This window comes from Sturnira hondurensis, unplaced genomic scaffold (assembly GCF_014824575.4).
Source record: "Sturnira hondurensis isolate 20B ecotype Veracruz unplaced genomic scaffold, ASM1482457v3 Scaffold0020119, whole genome shotgun sequence".
Lineage (NCBI taxonomy): Eukaryota > Metazoa > Chordata > Mammalia > Chiroptera > Phyllostomidae > Sturnira > Sturnira hondurensis.
Window position 1 is genome coordinate 832612 of NW_028092750.1, and position 22010 is coordinate 854621.

At 51.3% G+C, this 22010-nt stretch overlaps 1 protein-coding gene across 1 annotated transcript; it reads left to right on the forward strand.

Moving 5' to 3' along the window:
• Positions 1-1815: 1815 nt before the first annotated feature.
• Positions 1816-6098, forward strand: NKX2-6 (NK2 homeobox 6). Its single transcript, XM_037028758.1, has 3 exons — positions 1816-2087; positions 3249-3253; positions 5479-6098. Exons 1-3 carry the CDS (start codon positions 1816-1818, stop codon positions 6096-6098), a joined length of 897 nt encoding a protein of 298 aa, XP_036884653.1.
• Positions 6099-22010: the final 15912 nt, after the last annotated feature.

Consider the following 22010-nt stretch of genomic DNA (forward strand, 5'->3'; position numbering starts at 1 on the left):
TGGATTGGGCACTGGCCTGCATGCAAACCAAAAGGTTGCTGGTTCAATTCCCAGTCAGGGCACATGTTTGGGTTGCAGGTCAGGCCCCCAGTAGGGCATGTAAGAGAGACAATGAATTGATGTTTCTCTCCCACATCAATGGTTCTCTCCCTCTCTTTCCCCCTTCCTTCCCCTCTTTCTAAAAATAAATACATAGCCCTGGCTAGTGTAGCTCAGTGGGTTGAGTGCAGGCTGTGAACCAAAGGGTCGCCAGTTTGATTCCCAGTCAGGGCACAGGCCTGGGTTGCAGGCCAGGTCTCCAGTAGGGGCCACATGAGAGGCAACCACACATTGATGTTTCCACCTCTCTTTCTTCCTCTCTTTCCATCTAAAAAGAACAAAAAAAAAAAACCTTTAAAATAAGTAAAAATAAAAATAAATAAATAACATCTTTTAAAAATAAAATATTTTTTAACTCCTTACACTGTGCTGAGACTACTGACCCACTCACGTTGTCTTGACTGAACCATGTGGCATGAGGAATTACAGCAGTGGACACTTGTTCATGGTTTCGTGCACTTTATCTCAATTAACCCCCACAATCATCCTCTGATGGGCACATTGTTATCTCCAGTTTCGATTCAGTTAAAGCTCAGAGACAGGAACTCTGCGCAAAACCCACAACTCATGCAACCCAGAGCAAGGCTAGACTTGTTGACGCCACCTGGCTCTGATAACCATTCTGCCACACTGCCTCCCTCCCTCGGTCAGAAATTCTTTTATAAGGAGTTAATGCCCATCAAAACTCCTCGACCCTTGAATAGTGCTGCGTTCGTATTCACACTCGTGCACGCACAATCAACTAAAGGCAATCAACTTTAGGGGGAATAAAGGTGGCGGGGAGGGCGGGGTTGCAGGGGAGAGAATTTCGGACTTGGGGGCAAGGTGAGCCCTGTCTAGCACCTGCGCGCGGGCGGGGCTTTTACCTTTGCTCCTCTCCGCCCACGGAAGGAGCCTGCTAAGAACCTGCGGGAGCCCCCAATACAGCTCCTTTGCTTTTTCTTTGCTCTGGGGTTGACACGTTCCACCTGGGAAGTGTCGGGTCCAAGCTCTAAGCGAAACATTTCCAACCTCCATCCAGGTCAGGGCAGGTCAAGACTCGCTCCTCCGCGATCCAACCTCTGCCCCTTGGAAGGGGCTTCCCGCCGCCTGGCCCCGCCTGGCACCCACAGAGACTCCTGCCTTGTACCTCCATCGTGCGGGTGCGGCCGCGATCTCCACCTGAGTTCTCCTGCAACGGGATCGGAGAGTTAAGCTACCGCTAGGCCGGAAGGACTGGCTCGGGTTGCAAAGCCAGGGCTCCGTCCCCCATCCTCGCACATCCTATAGGAAAGTCCCCGCGGACCTGGGGTTGACCTCGGAAGCTCGCGCTGGTACCGTATTCACTGAGATACGAACTTTGCGCAGCACTATCTCTTCCGTTTTCCCCTCGCTTCTGAGAATGGTCGATACTAACCAAACCTTCCCAGAAAGTGGCTCGGGGCTGCAGGAGAACTTAGAAGAGCGCAGGAGGAAAGTGCTTGGGGAGGAAGATGCTGCTAGGTTAGCACGTGGTTTCTGCAGGAACCAATGAGAATCGGCAATGTCCTCACTCAGCCCTGGTCACCCTTCCCGTAAGGGTGGCCCAGAGGAAGGCGCAGTACGGGGACGCTAGGCGTCAGCCCCAGACCTTGGCTCTGCAGTGCTAGCAGCGACCAGACAGGAGGGGCAGGACGCTGCGCTCTACGGAGACTGGGGACCCGGGACGTCCCAGCCCCGCTCCTTCCCACCTTCGGGATGCTGCAGAACCCCGCCGCCTCCACCCCATTCTCGGTCAATGACATCCTGAGCCTAGAGCGCGAGCAGATTGGCCTCGAGGCCTTGCAACTCCAGGGGACACGGAGGAGCCCCGAAAGCTCTCAGTATCTGCGACCAGTCCCAGAACCGCGAGAGTCGGAGGTTCCCAACACCGGTAGCTGCGACGGAGGCAACAGAAGGCAGGACGGGTCAGAGCCCCCTGGGGATGCCAATGAGCTGGTCGCAGAGGTGGACGCGGAACGGGTGGGTAAGTACACGTTCAGGTCTTGACACCGGCGGGGAGATCATGAGAGTAGGGATGGGTCATTACCGCCCGGCGTGTGGGAGGACAGCGTCTCCTGTTCTCCTCAGTTCTGAGGGCCTAGCCCTGATTTCCCTTCATCTGAAGGGTCCAAACGCAGGCTCTGAGACCCCTCTGCCACCCCACCCCCCACCCCCCAGAGTGCTTCACCTCCCCTAAGGATCTTAAGGGCGTACTATTTCCACAACTTCTTCTCATGTTCCCGCAAACACATCATCCCGCTCACAGCCACAGCCCCAGGAACTCCAGCTTTCTCTTTCTTATATCAAAGTCTGCTACACCACCTTAGCTGTGTTTCCCACTGCCCACCTTCCCCGCCGCCCGGAGGCTCTCTGCCCTAACCCATCGGCCAAAGGTGTAGCCGTCAGAACAGCTGGACGCTTGGGGAAAGGCAGCTCCCACAGCCCTGGGGTCAGTCCCAGGCCGGCCCTCTCTGGGGCGTGCTAAGTGGCCTGGCCAACCAAGTCAATCCTTCGCCTGGTTACTCATCTCAAAAGTGAGAGGTGTGGACCAAACCAGGTGGGGTCCAAGTACCTGGGCGAGAACGCTCTGCTGAGTCTGGTGGTGAGCTCTCCGTATCTGGGAGCACCGAACGNCACAACTTCTTCTCATGTTCCCGCAAACACATCATCCCGCTCACAGCCACAGCCCCAGGAACTCCAGCTTTCTCTTTCTTATACCAAAGTCTGCTACACCACCTTAGCTGTGTTTCCCACTGCCCACCTTCCCCGCCGCCCGGAGGCTCTCTGCCCTAACCCATCGGCCAAAGGTGTAGCCGTCAGAACAGCTGGACGCTTGGGGAAAGGCAGCTCCCACAGCCCTGGGGTCAGTCCCAGGCCGGCCCTCTCTGGGGCATGCTAAAGTGGCCTGGCCAACCAAGTCAATCCTTCGCCTGGTTACTCATCTCAAAAGTGAGAGGTGTGGACCAAACCAGGTGGGGTCCAAGTACCTGGGCGAGAAAGCTCTGCTGAGTCTGGTGGTGAGCTCTCCATATCTGGGAGCACCGAACGTGTAGCTCGGGATTGAGCTGCTTGGAGAAGCCAACGCCGCGGGTCCCCCTGCAGTTTTGATGCCTGGTCTCTGAAGGCCCAACTGGTGCTGGGGCAGCAAGGCCCCGTCCCTGTGTCTAGCAGCAGAAAGGGAAGGGGCGGGTTGGGGGGAGTCGTGTCGCCTAGGCTCCAGCACCCGGGAGGCTTGTGCTGGAGAGGCTCAACCTTCCAAGGGATGAGAAAGTCACTCTTCCTCTGGGTCAACGTCTGCGTCTGGGTCCACAGCCTCCATGCGGGTCCACAGCCACCTGAGAGGCACCTGGAAGGTCGGGTCTCCTCTGCCAGACAATGTCATGGCCCCTCCATTCAAGGCACAAAGTGACCAATAAAAAGACTATTTCGAAGTTATTTGTCGATTTGCAGGCTTATTATTCACCGACTCCAGAGCCTGAAGAACATTAAACTTCACTCGGTGGGCAAAGAAGCCTGCGGGTTTTCTGCAGCGGATCCTAAACGCTGAATTCCCTCACGCTGCTCCGGCAACTGGGCTTCACTTCGGCTCCCAGCGAGAAAGGGTCACACTTTTCGGATCACAGCGGTCCCCTGGCAGGGGAAGGCACCCCCAGCACGTTCCTCTTCCGCTGCCGTGGAAGTGGAGAAGGGTCCTAGCCCAGCGCCGGGAACTAAGCCCAGGGCAGCGATCCCGCAGAAAAAAGACCTTCCTGGGTTACCTCTGCACGCCCCATCAGCCCCCAGCAGACCCACCTTGCTTTCAGGGTCACAGGGCGAGAGAGGTTCTGAAGTGTGACCAGAAGGACACCCGGTGCTGACACCGGGGCGGGGGGGGGGGGGCGGCCTGAAGATCCTCGGCCTGCGAGGTCAGTGACTTTCCAATAGGGTCCTGCTTGTTTCACAGAGTCGCTGAAGGTCAGTTGTTACTTTTTTATTTTCTACGAAAATGAATCCTCCTCACTAGTTTTCCTCTTTGCGAGGAGAGATATCCTCAGTTTTCCTGAGCACAGGCTTCCCTGAAGGAAATTTTCACTCCTCAAACTTTAAATGCGAAGCAGCCCATCCCCCAGGAGATGGTGCCGGCGCAGCCGGGGATTTGCAGCCTGGTCCCAGCGCGCACCAACTCTAGCGAGGCGCGTCCCGCTCCGCTGCGCCACGAGCTTGCATCCCTCCGAGTTCCTTGTTTACTCCTGGCGTGAGTTTCCAGGAAAACTCTGCGTTTCCTCTCTACTCACCCTTCGGTAAAAACAGAGCTTAAGTCGAGACAGCCGGGAGGCGAGGAAAAGGGCAGGAAGGTTGCATCTTGGCCGGCTCCGAGCACAGCATCTCGCAGCTGAAGTCTTCTGCCTTGGTTCAACCCGCTCAGCTGGACCCGACTGGGTGTGCGCAGCGAGGGCGCGGCCCGTGGGGAAGAGAAAGTAGGGCGAAGCCAACCAACGCGCCCGCTGGCCACAGAGACCCCAAAAGAGAAAGAAGCCAGTTTTTAAAAGAAACCCAGACGTGGATCTCGACTCTACCTGTACCTCCAAGAGAACCTCAGTTTTTCAGCCAAGAGTCGGAATTCAAAAAATGTTGCTTAATTTTATTTTGTTAATTTGGGTTACGGAGTCTTGCGTCCAAAAAATATGGGGCCCGTCCCTGGTGCCGGTGGAGCACTCGATGACCAAAAAGACGAGGGTGCGGGCCAAGGCTGGGTGAAGGCGGCAGACACTAGAGACACCCGGCTTGGGGCCAATTATCCCGAAACGTGTGCGCAACCACGGTGGGTAGATAACCAGGCAGCCAGGAACCTACAGCAAGATAAGCGAATCACCGGTCTCTCTCTCGTCCCTCCTGTCCCCCTCCTCTCTTCTTCCACCGAGGGCAGTCCAAAGTCAGCCCGCATCTGGCAGGCCCCCTACGTACTCTTGATCCTTGCAGCAAAAGCTTCCTCAAACTCAACCACACTTTAGAATAGAAATCACATCAAACCGCTCTCACCCCACCACACACACACACACACACACACACACACACACACACATTCTAAGAGGAAAATGAAACTGTCTTAGACACTTGATTGAGAGTCTCCATTTTTGGAAATGGCTGCACACTATATACCAGGGACCACAGAATGTCGCAATTTCTGTGGGTTCCAGCAGGTACAAAGCGTCTGAGCTGGGGCAAAGGAACCTCCAGGCCAGCCCAGGACGGGAGTGAGCTGTCAGCAGAAAGGAGAAAGGGGGCGCGCAGTAAAGGCTACCCAGGGAGACGGGCATCCCTCTGAAAGCCGTGAAAGAATTGCTCGTGTGAGCTGTGGGTCGGATGCTGATGGTGTTCTGTTCTTTCCTGTGCGTTTAGAGTCGGGCCTCCGCGCAGCCTCGCCCCTCCGCGGCGGGGCCCGGGTGCCGGAACGCTGCGCTGCCGGCAGCAACGGCGACGGGATGTGTGCGGAGCAGCCCAAGGCGCGACAGCGGCGGAGGCCGCGCGTGCTCTTCTCTCAGGCGCAGGTGCTGGCGCTGGAGCGGCGCTTCAAGCAGCAGCGGTACCTGTCCGCGCCAGAGCGCGAGCACTTGGCCAGTGCGCTGCAGCTCACGTCTACGCAAGTCAAGATCTGGTTCCAGAACCGGCGCTACAAGTGCAAGAGACAGCGCCAGGACAAGTCCCTAGAACTGGCGGGCCACCCCCTGGCGCCGCGCCGGGTGGCGGTGCCCGTACTGGTGCGGGACGGCAAGCCCTGCCTGGGTCCTGGCGCGCCGGCCTTCCCGGGTCCCTATGGCGCTGCCGCGGCGCCCTATTCCTGTTACGGTGGTTATGCGGCAGCGCCCTACGTCGCAAGCTATAGCGGAGGCTACTCGGGCGCACCAGCTGGTGTCGCACCACCCACGCCCCTGAGCAGCGCGGGCCTCGGAGGAGGTGGCCCGAGCGTCAGTCCGCAGGGCCATCTGCCCGCCACACTGCAGGGTGTCCCGGCCTGGTGAGGCGCCCTAGCTCAGACACACCCATCAGTGGGTCGCGGCAGAGAAGATGGGGTGCCGCATTGGAGGGAAGAGGCGACCCAATGGCGCTTCCCCCTTGAGCGACCCCTGGGACTCTGAATGGCCCCCTACGAGCCTTCCGGCTAAAGGCCTAGGAAACTTCTTCCTCTCAGAGATCCAATGCGGGGCCTTCGCCAGCCTCCGCGAAGCTGCGCTGGAGGGAGGAGGGGAGGCGAGGGTGGCAGGGCAGTGCTAAGGCAGGTGACTTCAGGTGTCAAACCCAGGGGGTTGGGGCGTTCTTTAATTTTGGTGCTGCAGCCCCGGCCATTTAGAGAAGACTGCGGAGGAAGGATGCGCTGGAGCCTGGATCCTCCAATTAAGGGCAACAGGTGGGGGAAGGATGAGAAAAAAGGGTCGGGAGAGGGAAGGGGGATGGAGAGGCAGCCACGGGTCAGGGAGAGGAACTGTAGTGGGGTTTAACCCTCCTCTCCTCTGCGCCCCTGGAGACCCCGGATTAGCCAGCGGAGCGCTCTTTTCTGGGCACACACTTACTCTCCACGAAGTACCCTCTGGTTCTTCCCTCCGTATCAGTGCGTTTGATCACAGCTAAGAATCTCGAGGAAATAAACGAAACATAACGTGTTCGTGTTCGCGTGTGTGTAATCTATTAGAATTTACCGACCTGTCTGTTACCACGGAACAACCTCGAATTTAAGTAAAAAAAAAAAACGAGGCGCGGGAGTCGTGAGCCCTCAGTACATACAGACACTCTAGGGAGACCTACTGGGCTTGGCCCTGGAGCGAAGGGACCTGATTTCCTCCCTCCCTCCTCCGCTGCAGGTTTTCTCTCAGAGCACAACAGGCTTCTAAGTTCTCATCTGGAAAGGAGGCCTCCATTTGGCCTTGAGTCCTAACATGAGAGGTAGGGAGCCTGAACAGTGGGGGAAATTATGACTCCCAGACCCAAATACGTCTGGAATCATGCAGCCTGAAGACTGAAGAGAAACTCGTTTTATTCACAGGAACACTTGTCTTCGGCAGGCCCTAGTAGAAAAATCAGGATTTTTAAAATGATGTATTTTGTCAGTGAAGCCTCTGGTTCTTCACCCGCTGGACCGCTAACTTATCAAAAGTTAAACTGTATTATTTAATAAATTCTAATGTTTAATTAAATGCAATGGCCCAGCACGTCCACATTCCTGAATGTACCCTGGTGGTTCTCCCTGATGTGGACAAGGGAGATTGCTTGGTCCCTCGTCGACGATGCCTTTTTTACGTAGCTTTCATCTCTTAAAGTTTATATGTTTAACCTTGGGACACGAGTAATTGTTTATATTTTTTGTTTACTACCATTTCCTTACATTGTTTTCTCCTTTTTGCTTTCTCTCCTTTCACGCATTGACTTGCATGACATTTTTGCAAGGTTCTAAAATACTGTACATTAAGTTTAAGGTCCTTTGTTGCTACCTTGTGGGCAAGGGCCTGACCCTAGAGGCCATCGCAGTGTGGATCTGGCAAAGTACTTGGCACAGAGTAGAGCGTTAATACATGCAGTCCCCTCACCCTCCCACCCACTTCTGACACAGTGAGCAGTCACCAGACATGGGCTGCTTTGAGCAGCACCCCCCCACTGCCGACGTATCACCTGGGAAAGCCAGGGAGGAGGAGCCATGGCTGTGGCTATATGCAAGGCTGGGAGTGAAGGAGAAAGAGGCTTAGTCTTGTCATCAGTAACTCAGCCATCACTGAACATTTCCACTAGGGACACAAGAGAAAATAAAACTTGGCTGTTGCCTTAAGGAATTTATTATCTAATTGGATACCAGAGACTGACAAGAGAAAGGTATCTAAAAATACAAGGTGGTATATGCCGCCTGTCAAATAGGCAGACAATGAGCTCCCTAGAAAGAAAGGAAATCTGGTGTGAGCGGGGTGCTCCAGGGAGGCGCCCCCAGGGGGTGGACTAAGCCTGGTGATGAAGGGCCAAATGGCGCCATTTCCTGGCCGAGTTCCTGGAAGGGCCTGGGACTCAGGGATGCGGCAAAGGGAATGGGCCACGCAGAAGCCAGCGTTGTCTTTGATGGTAGTTGGGCTACAATTCAAGGCTCGCTCTTGGGGATTTGTAAGTTGTATTTAGTTGGGGTGGGGTGGGGAGAGTCCACATTCCTGAAGGTGGGGTGTTATTGGATAGAGGGGTGTTGTTTTTCTGTCCACCCGAGATCACTTTAAATGTTCCGTTGACCTGCGACACTATCTGTTTGTCCCTCCAGATTACTGTAGCCTCTATATTTGATGGTCTGAACAAAACAGAATAAATGAACCTATAACAGAATCTTGCACAAGTGCGCTCCATGTGGATTTTCATTGAGGGGAGCTTGGAAGTTTGAGATTCACAGGACAAAAGGAGAGAGAAGAAAAGAACTCGCCTCTCCCGTCTCCCCTTTTCTGCCCGTCTCCCCTTTTCTGCCCGTCAGGATCACTTTGAAGCACACTCCCGCTCCCTCCGGCCTGCTCACCAAGCCCACCCCCAGCTGCCCATCTTCCATCCGGTAATCTCCCCTCTGCACTGAAAGCTGCCCCTTTGTGTGTGAATCCTCCACCCCAGCTTTCACCAGGCTCTGTGAGCCATCAGCCTCTTATCTGCATCGTTCAGGCCCATCACTCCAGTCACCTCTTAATGTTCACAAGTTCCCCAAATGGGAAGTAATTGACCTCTAAACAAAACAAAAAAGCTCTCAGAGAGATAGCAAAGGTTCCTTTTGGGACTGTCCCAGGGCTAGGGGTCTCACCTAGGCCAGGTGGATAAGTCAATAAAATTGCAGACTTCCTGGCTCCCTGCCCTTCCTCCCCCCCTCCCAGCCCCGTCAGGCCAGCCTCGCCCCACACCATCCTCACGTCAGGCAGAGCAGGGGTGGAATTCTAGATTTCAGAGTTGTCAGAGATTGCTGGTACTTATTTTTTATAATTTTATCATTGTAATGATGTAACTCTGGGGAGGGGGGGACATGCTTAAATCTTTTAAAATTCCATTTGAAAAGCATTTACAATCCTGAGTTAATACCTGCTCTTTAGGTATATTAGCCCACTAACTTGCCTTTTTTCTTTTTGACAAAACAATGGAACTCCCAGGCAGCAAAGCTGTGTGCCACCCCCTGCATCACCTTCCCCTAAAGAGGCTTCTTCAGAGAGATGGCAGGTGGTGAAGGAGCACTGAGCCAGGAGCTGCTGGACCTCGCCCCATCCGGGTTCCACCAGCGACCCACTGTGTGACCCTGAGCAAGCCTTGTAACCTCTCTGGGTGCAGTTGGATTTACAAAATTGAGGGGGTGGAGCTCTCGTCTGTTATTCTAATTTTGAGTGGCACCCTGTTGATTTCAGGTGCCTTTATCTTTTACAATGCAGTAGCATAGATTATACACCCACACGACTACATTAAACATAGGCACGGTTTAAAGAATAATGGTAAAGTGAACACAGCTGAAACCCCCTCTCCAGGCAAGAAACGGGGTGCCAGCTCCCCAGCAGCCCTCTCCCCATGCCCTCCCCAGAAAGCAAACCCTTTTTCCTTCCTTCCCCTCAGAAGATACCAGCTATTCTGACTTCTGAAATAATCATTTATAGGCTTCTCTTTATGGATTTATCCTTACAGGCACATGCCCTAGCGATACAGTTTAATTTTGCCTGGTTGTGAATGTTACGTATCTGTGGCTTGCTTCTTTTATTCAGCTTTGTGAAACTGAGCCCTCTGTTAGTGTGGAGCTTTAGTTCGCCCCCTTTCATCACTACACTGCACCCCGTTGAATGCACGTGCCTCGGTGTGTGCATTAGCTGAAAGTGCCCTGGTTTCCAGGAGGGACTATAACACAGAATGCTGCTAGCCTTACCTCTCCCACAGGGACAGCTAGCTGTGTTCTTGGGCTGGAGTGTGTGCTGGCCTCCCTGAACTGACTTGCAGGACAAGGCTCCAACCTCCGACAAGTTTCTGTTTCTACAGCAAGCAGACCTACCTTGGCACAGCCTTTTAGATTCTACCTGATTTCACTGCATACTCACCACCTCCATCTGAGGCAGAGTCTATTACGGTCCCCATCCTCAGCCAGGTCCAAGGGCCAGAACTGGGACAAGACCCCAGATCCTTTGCCTCTCTGGCCATGGGTCACTTCCACTGAACACTCAAAAGGAAGTTCAAGACCTCACATAAATCGGATGAACCTTGAGTGACACCATGTTCTTTATTACCCAAGGGGAAGATGTCTGAGAGGGGTGGAAACTTTCTGGAAAGCACCCAGGGGGGATGCATAGGAACCAAGAGGCCAGAGAGGCTGGCTGGGGGCTGGGTGAAATACAATGGTACCTTCAGGTATTGGGGGGCAAATAGTATTTAAGGACTCTGGCTTTTGCGTCTCTCTTGCACATTTGAGTCTATGTTTTCCTCTGCACTTTGAGCCCCCGGAGACCCCGGCCAATGCACACTTTCAGCAGGCCCACTCCTGAGAGTGGGGAGGATTCAGCCCTGAGCTGTTTGTCCTCAGCAGTTCACCTCCCCCACCGCAGGGAGAGCTTCGTGGGAAGTCTCTCTGCTTCCTCCCTGACTCTGTTTAGACTCCAGCCAATCCCCCCACCCCTCAGCCCAAGAGCAAGCTGTGGTCTTAGTGACACAGTCCAGATTCCACTCTGAGAGAAGCAGATATGTGCAGCAGCCTGGCAGCAAGCCTCAGAGCACTTTCTAAGGAAGTCCCGATGGGGCCTTCCTTGTAAGCCAGTCTCAGTCAAATCCAGTTTCTTCCCTCTGTGCCTCCCGCTTCCTCCCATCCCATCACCAGCCCAGTTACATTGCTGCAACCCTAGGACCCAGGCAACTGGAATCCAAAATTAAGACTTGAGTGGGCAAAGGTGAGTGTTTCCTTTAATGGCTCCTGTCTCTGGGCTCCCCAGTGCCTCCCCTGGATGTTCCCTATGGCTTAGGTCCCCCCAGAACCTGCTCCTGGACCAGCTTGGACATCCCTATCACAATGCATTTACTCTCCGTCCCTGTTGTTCTTTCTTAACATTCAGCCTCATGTCTGTCTCAGACCCCAGCGCATTTCCAACACACCCCGTTCCTGTCATGGAGCAGGGACTCAACACCCCTGTTCCCACGTGTCGATTGGTTGAATGAGTGAGTGGTCGTTGACTGGCTTCCTTGCATGGAAGGAAACCACAAAGTCTGCATTGAAGACCCACTGGCTCCCACCCGGCTCCTTGGTGGTCAGAATCCTCTGGACAAAAAGTCCTCTTATATGTGGATAGGATCTGGATTCTGGCAGGGGACCCCTGAGCCTGATAGCCAGGTCCCCAAGAATTTCTGTCAGCCAGCAGTTATGGGCATGGTGTTCTTCCTGGTGTTCTTCCAGCCCTTCTCCTGTGGGTCAACATAACTTTAATTAGCAAGTATGAGGAGCAGTGCATCGATCATTGTGGGGGAATATAAAATCAGTATTATTTTTTAAAATATTTATGGGATCAGAAAGACACAAGCATGCATACAACAAAGTCCTTGTCCTCAAAAAGTGTATAAAACCGGGGTGTGACAAGCTCCTACACGGCCAGATATGCTATCGGAGAAACTATAAAAGCTGTAGCAAACACAAAAATCCCTCCTTCAGTTCACTGAGCATCTACACTTATGGTTTCTACCAAGAAGATGCTTATGCAGCGGAGACACGTGGCAGAGGTATCTGGCTATCATCCAATATCCATCTCCCCCCTTCTCCTTTAGTAATACAGTTTCAGTCAAGCATACAGCCTTCCACTGAAAGAGTACATTTCCCAGACTCCTTCGCGGCTTAGGGGTAGCCAAGTAAGTTCTGGCTAGAAGGATGTAACCAGAAGTGCTGCGTGTGAAACTTTCACGACCTAGCGTTCAAGTGCAACAAGCTTCCCTCCACTTCCCTTCTCTTCCCACTGCTCACTGGCTGGAATACAGCTGAAATGGTAGCAGCAGCAGCAGCAGCAGCAGCTCTCTTAGAGCAAAGTAACGGGATGGAAGGAACCTAGGTCCCCAGCACCATAAAATCACCTTATCAGCTCTGTTCTGCTTGCACTCCAACTAGCATATGAGAGAAAAATAAATGTGTGTCTTGTTTAAGCCACTGTTAGTTTGGCCTCTGTTGTGGCAGCTGAAATGTATCTCAACTAACAGAAGACACAGGCAGGCAGTTAGAAGATCAGCTGATGCAAATACAATCGATGATTAAAAGCAGAAATAAATCCGGCCAAAGTGATCTGGANGCTCCTGTCTCTGGGCTCCCCAGTGCCTCCCCTGGATGTTCCCTATGGCTTAGGTCCCCCCAGAACCTGCTCCTGGACCAGCTTGGACATCCCTATCACAATGCATTTACTCTCCGTCCCTGTTGTTCTTTCTTAACATTCAGCCTCATGTCTGTCTCAGACCCCAGCGCATTTCCAACACACCCCGTTCCTGTCATGGAGCAGGGACTCAACACCCCTGTTCCCACGTGTCGATTGGTTGAATGAGTGAGTGGTCGTTGACTGGCTTCCTTGCATGGAAGGAAACCACAAAGTCTGCATTGAAGACCCACTGGCTCCCACCCGGCTCCTTGGTGGTCAGAATCCTCTGGACAAAAAGTCCTCTTATATGTGGATAGGATCTGGATTCTGGCAGGGGACCCCTGAGCCTGATAGCCAGGTCCCCAAGAATTTCTGTCAGCCAGCAGTTATGGGCATGGTGTTCTTCCAGCCCTTCTCCTGTGGGTCAACATAACTTTAATTAGCAAGTATAAGGAGCAGTGCATTGATCATTGTGGGGGAATATAAAGTCAGTATTATTTTTTAAAATATTTATGGGATCAGAAAGACACAAGCATGCATACAACAAAGTCCTTGTCCTCAAAAAGCGTATAAAACAGGGGTGTGACAAGCTCCTACACGGCCAGATATGCTATCAGAGAAACTATAAAAGGTGTAGCAAACACAAAAATCCCTCCTTCAGTTCAATGAGCATCTACACTTATGGTTTCTACCAAGAAGATGCTTATGCAGCGGAGACACGTGGCAGAGGTATCTGGCTATCATCCAATATCCATCTCCCCCCATCTCTTTTAGTAATACAGTTTCAGTCAAGCATACAGCCTTCCAATGAAAGATTACATTTCCCAGACTCCTTCGCGGCTTAGGGGTAGCCAAGTAAGTTCTGGCTAGAAGGATGTAACCAGAAGTGCTGCGTGTGAAACTTTCACGACCTAGCGTTCAAGTGCAACAAGCTTCCCTCCACTTCCCTTCTCTTCCCACTGCTCACTGGCTGGAATACAGCTGAAATGGTAGCAGCAGCAGCAGCAGCAGCAGCTCTCTTAGAGCAAAGTAACGGGATGGAAGGAACCTAGGTCCCCAGCACCATAAAATCACCTTATCAGCTCTGTTCTGCTTGCACTCCAACTAGCATATGAGAGAAAAATAAATGTGTGTCTTGTTTAAGCCACTGTTAGTTTGGCCTCTGTTGTGGCAGCTGAAATGTATCTCAACTAACAGAAGACACAGGCAGGCAGTTAGAAGATCAGCTGATGCAAATACAATCGATGATTAAAAGCAGAAATAAATCCGGCCAAAGTGATCTGGAAAAGCACCCTCAAACCGAAGGGACTTGAGACAAACCCCCGGAAGGGTGAGTGAGTTTTGGTGGGTGGAGGGGAAGGCTGGGGGCCACATAGGGATGTAGCCCAAAGGGTGTGGGGACCAAGGACTCTGTGAGGGCAGCAGTCTGGATGTCTCCACCGCCCCAGTGTTCCACTTGTCTGCCTTCTCCTCTGCCGATGTTATTTGCTCTGAGGCTACACTATCATTTCTAGGCAAGCAACTCTGAAATCCCGTACCTACAGCTCCAGATCCATCCTCTATCCTGAATTCCCGATCCGATCCGAACTGCCTGCTCCTTCCTGGATCTACGTGCACGTTACCCAGATAGACAAGTCGATATAAAACTGAGCCCATCTCTCTCTACCTACCTCCTGCCAAACCTGCTCCACTTTCCACATCCCCTCTCCTGTGCACACTGCTCCATCCTGCCTGCGACCCAGGCTGACACTCCACCGTCCAAGTTCACTCTCTCCTGTTCCCCACCTGCCCTAGTTTACGTTTCCACTGCTACCAGGTCCAGTCATCACCTCTCAAGATCGTTCGCAATTGCCTTCTGTCAGTCCCCTGCCTCCACTCCCTTCTCTCCAGGCCATTTCTCACACTGCCATAGGATTAAAAAGAAAAAAGCAAACTATTCTTTTTTCCTTGATGAAGATACTTTCAAAACACAGTCCACATTCTTTAATCTGACACCCGAGAGCCTCCAGAATTTGATTCTTACCCCCATTTCCAGCTGTTCCCTGCTGGGTCCTCCCACACGCCTCCCTCCCGCTGCCGTCTGCCAGCTACTTGGCTCTCCTGAGTGAGCTAGGTGTGGCTCCCCTTATGGTCCCTGAGCCCCAGCTCAAGGCCACCCTCCTGGGGGAAGCCTCCCCTGAGTGAGGAGCTCAGGGTCTCAGGTCAGCATGTTCTGGGCTCTCACAGCTCACGGTTTATCCCCTGTTTACCACACACTTCACTCCTGGATTGTAGCTGGTTGTTTCTTTAATTACTCCCCAGTAAGACCACAGGCCTCTTGATTGAAGAGATGCATTTCACCAATTTTCTTTATTTTTATAAATTTGTCAGCCCTGGCTGGTATAGCCCAGTGGATTGAGCGCGGGCCTGCGAACCACAAGATTGCAGTTCGATTCCCAGTCAGGGCACATGCCTGGGTTGCAGGCCAGTTCCCAGCAGGGGACTCACAAGGGGCAACCATACATTGACAATAAATAAATAATAATAATAATTTTAAAATTTTGTATTAAAGCATAACATACAAAGTACCACATTTTGCCATTTACAATCTGCTTTTTTTGCCCAAAATTTTGAAGGAAGAATAAGGATGCACATTATACATAGGTAGCACTAATTCTGTATCTGTATAAATGTTTTAAATTCTTTTACTTATGCTTACGTGTTAAAAGTGTAACTCTAGAAAGCAATAATGATATCTGGGTGCAAAATAATACCCTGGTATATGGTAATCAGTTTTGTTGAACTTAGGATGAACTTGTAAGGAAAGTAATTTGGGCCAATGATTCAATGAAATGAAACAAAGAAAGACATATTGTTTCCCACAGAGTAAGATAGACGGTGCCAATTGTTATCCACTTGATAAGACAGATGATGCCGAAAAATAGCATTAAAAATTTAAAATAAAAAATTTTTCCTGAAAGTTTCAGCCCAAAACGTGGGTGCACGTTATACATGGCAAAATACACTGTATCGTATATAGCAGGGGTGTCAAACTCATGTTCACCAGGGGCCACATCAGCTTCACGATTGCCTTCAAAGGGCCAAATGTAACTTTAGGACTGTGTAAATGTCACTGCTCCTTAACAGCTCAGTGAGAGCTCCGTGCTCTCCGGGTTTCTGCCGCCAGATAGAAACAAGGTGTCGGGCCGGATAAAGCAAGATGGAGAGCTGGGTTTGGCCCGCAGGCCTTGTGTTTGCCACCTGTGATATATAGTTTATGTAGACCCAATTAAATTCCACAAAGTGAATTTCTCATATCACCAGCACCCAAATCACAAAACAGAATGTTAACACTGCGCCCCCACACCCACCAGATCTCTTGCACCCTCTCCTTGTCACCTGCTCTGAGGAAAGCTACTGGTAGCTTGACTTCTAACACCGTAGATTAGCCTGTTTTTGAACTTCACCTAAATGGAATCCTATGGAGTGTACATAGTCTTTTGCCTGATTTCCTTCACTCAACGTCATGTTTGTGAGATGCACTCGTGTTGTGCAGTAGCTGCAGCTTGTTCATTCCTCTTGTTTCCTTGGTGTGAATGTACCCCAGGGGATTTGCCTTCTCAGCTCTGGGTGGACGTTTGGGCTGGTTCCTCTCGGAAGCTATTGCAATGACCACTGTTCTGAACATTCTTGCTCATGTCTCTCTTTCAGTGACTACATGGGCACGTTTCTGTTGGGCAGATTCCAGAAGTGGAAATTCGGGTTGTGAAGTAGGCATATGGCCTGCTCTAGTAGATCCCACTATTTATCCAAGTGGTTGTATTCATTTCCATTGCCACCAAGAGTGCTTGGAAGTTCAGTGTCCTCCATCTTCTCATTGCCCCTTGTCAATTTCTTTTTTTACCCCTCTGTTCTTCCACTTCCTTGTCCAGAGCCCGGCAGTGCGGGTGGATAAGAAGTGCTCTGTGCGTGTTAATACAATGGCCTAGTGGAGTGGGACCATTGGAGGAGCAGTGTGGGACAAATTTGAAAAGATGTAGAAAGACACACGTGTGTTTCTGAAACTCGCATTCAGTGCTCAGTGCCTGACTTGCAGTATATCATTGAATCACCATAATCATTCTCTAAATTCCAGGGTCTAAGCAGTCCAATAAGCTCCAGATAGGAACCTGAGGCTAAGAGTGATTAAGAAATGTATCCAAAATCACTGCCCCTACAAACAGAGGTAGAGCCCTGACTGGCGTGGCTCAGTGGGTCGGGCATCATTCCATTGAACCAAGGGTCCTTGGTTCAATCTCTGGTCAGGGCACATGCCTGGGTTGTGGATTTGATCTCCGGTCAGGACAGGTGCAGGAGGCAACTAATGGATGTTTCTCTCCCTCTCTTTCTCCCTCTCTTTCTCCCTCTCTCTCTGAAATAAATAAATAAAACCTTTAAAAATAAACAGGTAGAATTGAGCCTCCAAATTTCATTGAATTTCCATTATATCCTATTTTTCATTTCATACATACTATAGACTGCTGTTCCTTACTGTTTTTTAACCACCTGTGCACACAGTTATGTTTGCTCACGACTGAGCATCCAGCGCCTGCCCTTGGACTGACTGTGCTATCTTTCTGGTCCGGATGTCTCCATCCCAACCTCAGAGAGAGTTGTCCCAGGGGAAAGATGTGGCCCAGCAAGCACCTTCAGACCTTTCAGATGCCTGAGATCGCAGAGATTCCTGTGGGGCCTGCTGTCCACCCAGGGACACCTGCATTCAGAGTTGGTCCTTCAGACACAGCTCTGTTATAGGTTATAGGTTATAGGTTCATTCATGAAAGCATTGCCTGTAGCCCCAGAACACGCAAGTTGGAGACCAAGACACCGAGGGTGCAGCCCAAAGCCATGTCTCACAGAACTTCAGCTGCCAACCAGGGGACACCACCTCCTCCAGTTTCCCACAGTGGAGAAAAAGAGATGCTTAGGACTCCAAATGCTTAGGGCTCCACCCAAAGCTCTCGCTTTAGGTCTTGAGCAGTATTTCAGAGTTTTTTCTCAGGTCAGGTCCTTTGCCTTCCAGTTTGGATACCAGCAGATGGGCACAGACAGAGGGAGACAGTCAAATAGTCAATTCAGACCTCCCTAGACACCAGGGAGGTTGACCATGGTTTCTGTGTGACAAATACTAATGGTGACATTGGTGATGCTGGTGGCCACAAGATGCAAGGGGTGCTTTCCAGCACACCCTGTCCCGCATAAATGCTGTCTCATTTATTGCTGTATGTGAGAGGTTTATTTTCACACAGCCAAAGAAATGAGGGAAAGTGAAGGCCCTGCCCAAGGTTACACAGCTGTAAGTTAGGGTGTAAACATAAGCCCACTGACCCGGTTCACAAATCCTCCATCCTGGTTTGAACTTGTGTATCTGCATTATAACTGGGTGTAGAGGATCAACTCTGGAGGGCTGGTAAAGCAGCATGGCTAGTGAATTAGCTGCCCCCTGGCCGTCCCATACACCTGCTGTCCTGGCTCTTGCTCGAAGTCCCTGAAGGAAAAGGGATCTAATCTGATTGGTTCTTGATGGAGAGCAGAGGTTCTGAATGGGTTCTGAGTTGAGCACTACTTTGAGAACAGATGCCGCTACATCTGCCGAGCTCTGGGTTACTCCTACCACGGATCAGCTCTGCAGTGGAAGGTGAGTTGCTTCCTCTCTCCTGGCTTCACCTTCACCTTGGGCAAAATAGGGTTCGTTAAAGCATTGGTGAACTGTGACTCTCTGGGGTGTGAGTGACAGGAAGCCAACTCACCCCAGCACCAGCAAAAATCTCAAGGCCCACCCAGCTGCACAGCAGCAAAGCTGCGGTGAGACTGGATGAAACTGGGGCTCATCCTGCATCCCGCCACCCCCTCTCAGGTGTGCTCCTCTCTGCGTGGTCAGCGTCACCATCTGCACTGTGTTGGGCTGCCTGAAGCCACATCCACAGCCGTCCAGAATCAGGTGCTTCCCACTTCAGAACCAGAGAGGAAAGAGCATTCTCCTGCCAGTTCCTCCTCTTGGTAGGTATAGTGAGCACCAGGTGAGATGGCAAGGAGGGATGTTTTTTGGAAAAGTCAACCTCAGCTGTCAAATACCTCCCCCCTGAGGGTTACTCTGCCCCCACGGGATTCCCGTGCTGGGAAGCCTCATGTGCATGTCTCCGGAGGTTCTGAGAAGAGCAGGACTTCTGGAACAGTGTTTGCACTCCCTCAGCCTCAGCCGTGCTGTGACAAGGGCGCCTCCATGTGCCATAAACTTAAAGTGACCCAGACTGATCCTTGCAGGACAGGTCTCCTCCTGTCTCTGGGGGTCATGTTATCCTCTCTGAGGTAACAAATGGAAAGCAGGGGCATCTGAGAGAGCCCTGCAGCGGAAGGCCCACCACTGGTGCTGCCTTTGTGTTGTGTGACCTGCCTTGGAGAGGTAGAATTTGTCTCTGATTTCCGTCCTTGTGCACTGTGGGACTTCTACCATTCTCTGATGCAATCCCATCAAACCTGGCCCTTGAACAGTAGCATCTCTTCACCTAGAGGTGAATAAATGTGGCGATGCCACTCTTGGGCCTTTGTACCTCCTGCTTGATAGAGCACTTTCCTCCCAACCCACAGAGCAGAGCCAGGCTGGGGCGCACCTGTGGGCTTGCTCCCAGGCTAGGCTTGCTCCCAAGCAGTAGCAACTGGTGACACAGAGGGGCGTAAGAGAAGAAGTTACCTGGCTCCACCCAGGGAGGATGAAAATTGCCAGAGGCTGATGTGCACAGACAGAAGGCCGTAACTATGGGTCTCGGCATACATACATACCCACTGTCCCTGGGGCAGCTGGCGACACCCTGATGCCATCCACAAAGGTCTCTAAACCAGCAGCTGTCCTCTGCCGACTGCCCTAGCCTTGTTTGGGCCTGCCCACCCTTCTGTGTACAAGTGGTAGGCGGAGAGCACACACCTCAGGACTCCCTTGGGCTCCCCGCCAGTCACAGATGGCTCTGCTCCTGGGATGCCTGCTTCTCTTCCCCCTCAGCACCGCCCCACAGCTCATCCCCCACAGTGAAGGCATGGAGACCCCGCCTGCAGGATGGCTGCATATCCAGATGTAGTAAATCCAGAATTCATCTAATGATGCTATCCAAGCAGAAGTTGACTTCATACATGTTCCCTCTTGCTTCTCCAGCATCTTGAAGCTTCAAGGTCGATGGTGGAAGTGTTTATAAAGCATGGCAAGGGTGCACTGGCCAGAGGCCTGGCCTGCAGCCTCCTCACTCTGTCCTGGTAGGACTGACATGTGACATGTCAAAGTGACATGACCCACGGGAGCATCAGGGACAATATTGGCCACACCTCTCCTTGATCTTGACACTGATACTTCACATATACAACCACATTCAATCCACAGGACATTTATTCCCAGTGACCAGCTGTTGTCACTGTCTCTCATCAGAGGAGGTAACTTAGGCCATACATCTTGAAAATGGCAGAACAGGGACTTAAACTTGGCCTCTTGGAGCCCAAAGCCCATGCTGTAGCCCCCTGACAACTTTTTCTTTGCACCATTTGCTGAACAGGCCCACCTGCTCTTGCCTCACTCTGACAGCCCTGGGTGACCTCAGAACTTCCCTCCTGATTCCATGTGCAATCTGTCGTCATTTCCACCAGCACTGTTTTCTAAGCGCAAATCTGAGCATATTACTTCTCTCTGCTCCAAACCCTCCAGGGCCTCCAGGTGCCCTGCTGTGTAAACTCTCAATGTGGCTGTCAACGCTGCTTCCCTTCCTCTTCCTCTCCACCTGCTCCAATCCCCTGCTATGTGTCCAGGCCCCTCTGAAGGCCTGCCTCCTCCATGAAGCCTTCCATCCTGAATCAATCAGTGTTTGAAAGTGGGTTGAAGAGGCTTTTTATCTACTGATTTGCAAACCAGGTTCTGAAACACGGAACAACCCTGGGGTAAACAAATGAATGCTGAGTGTGTGCGCAGGGGCAGGGTCCCTAGCTCCTTGCATTCTGCACCCAGGGAGATGGAGATCATCATCCTCGCCTCTGCTCAGCAGCTGCAGATTTCTGTTCACCTGTCATGTATTTGCTGTCTGTGTAACATCTCATCTGCAAAGGGTCCTGCTGCTAACGCACTAATGTATAATTATGTATTATATTAACATAACAATAATAGTATAACCCAGTCCACTCTTCTAATTTCATGGCTAGAAATTCCTACAGCACTTGTTGTGCACTGTGATTTGACACCTAGGGCTTATGATCTTCTGCAAGTTTAATTGTCTTTTCCTAGAGATGCCTCTCTCCTCAATGAGGGTATAAACTCCTCATGGGCCAGGACCAGGTCTTGTACTTGGTCATCCCCAGAGATTAACAAGGTTAAGAAATGTTTATTTGTTGTGACTACTTATTGTCTGCTGAAGATACATTACTAAAGACATAGAGCCATGCAGATACAGCCAAAGCCCCACCCTAGTCCCTCCTGACTCCATCCGAGGTGACCACTTCCCAAGAGAGTGCATAGCCTTTCTCTGCTTTTTATATCCCACATATAAACACATACTTATGCTGTGTGATCTCCATTCCTGCCTTCTGATGGGTAAGCTCAGAGACACATGAGAAGGAAGCTGCCTTTCAGCGTGTGCCTCGTTTCCCAGTTGGACTCGGTGCTCTGTGTGGGCAGACAGACAGCATGTTCTGTCACCCCCTAAACATACTTCTCCCAATGTATGTCACATGCTGATTCCAGGGACAATTTCTGCTCATGCCTTGAGGATGCAGTGTTGTTTCCTCTGTGGAGACCCTGGCAGAAGTGAAACAAGCAAAAAGCAGGATCACCAATCTGTTGAACAAGCCAAATCCGGGCCAACCTGCTTGGTGTGCGTCTTGGCTTTGACACTTACTAGCTGAGTGGTTACAGCAAAGTTAGGCAACCTGTCTGTGCCTCAGCTTCTTTTTCTGTAAAGATACAGTTGTATCTAGTTATAAGGTTCTTGTGAGGACTGAGGTACTGTAAGAAAAGTACTTTAACAATGTATTTTAGGTATTCAGTGTCAGTGACTGTGGTTTTGGTGTCAAGATACTCTGTATTGCTGAGGTTCACTGGTTTAGAAAGACCTGTTTCAGGGAGTCCCCATGAAATGCTAGGTCATGCTGAAAGGACTGGGTGTTACATGTGTCAGCCTCCCCCTGGGCACTGAGCCCTCACTGGATGAGGTAGCTGAGTCTGTCCTTCAAGACCAGGTATCTTGAGACTTCCAGCCAAGATGGAGGTGTAGGTGTACTTTGGCTCCTCACTCAACCAAAGAAAGGATAACAACCAATTTAAAAGCAAAAAACAACTAGAACTGCCAGAAAATCAAACTGTATGAAAGTCTGACAACCAAGGATTTAAAGAAGAAACATTCATCCAGACCAGTAAGAAGAGAGGAGATGAGCAGCCTGGAAAGAGAGAACATACAGCAAGGCAGCAGCTGGCAGACCAGGAGTCCATTTGTGTGCAGATAAGCCAGGAGGAATAACTGGGGAGTGAAACAGACTAACCAACCTAGGGTTCCAGCAGGAGAAACTAAATCCTCAAAACCTCTAGCTGTAAAAACCTGT

Bases quoted from the DNA above. Each gene is read 5' to 3' on its own strand.
- NKX2-6 (XM_037028758.1), top strand. From the start codon at position 1,816: ATGCTGCAGAACCCCGCCGCCTCCACCCCATTCTCGGTCAATGACATC.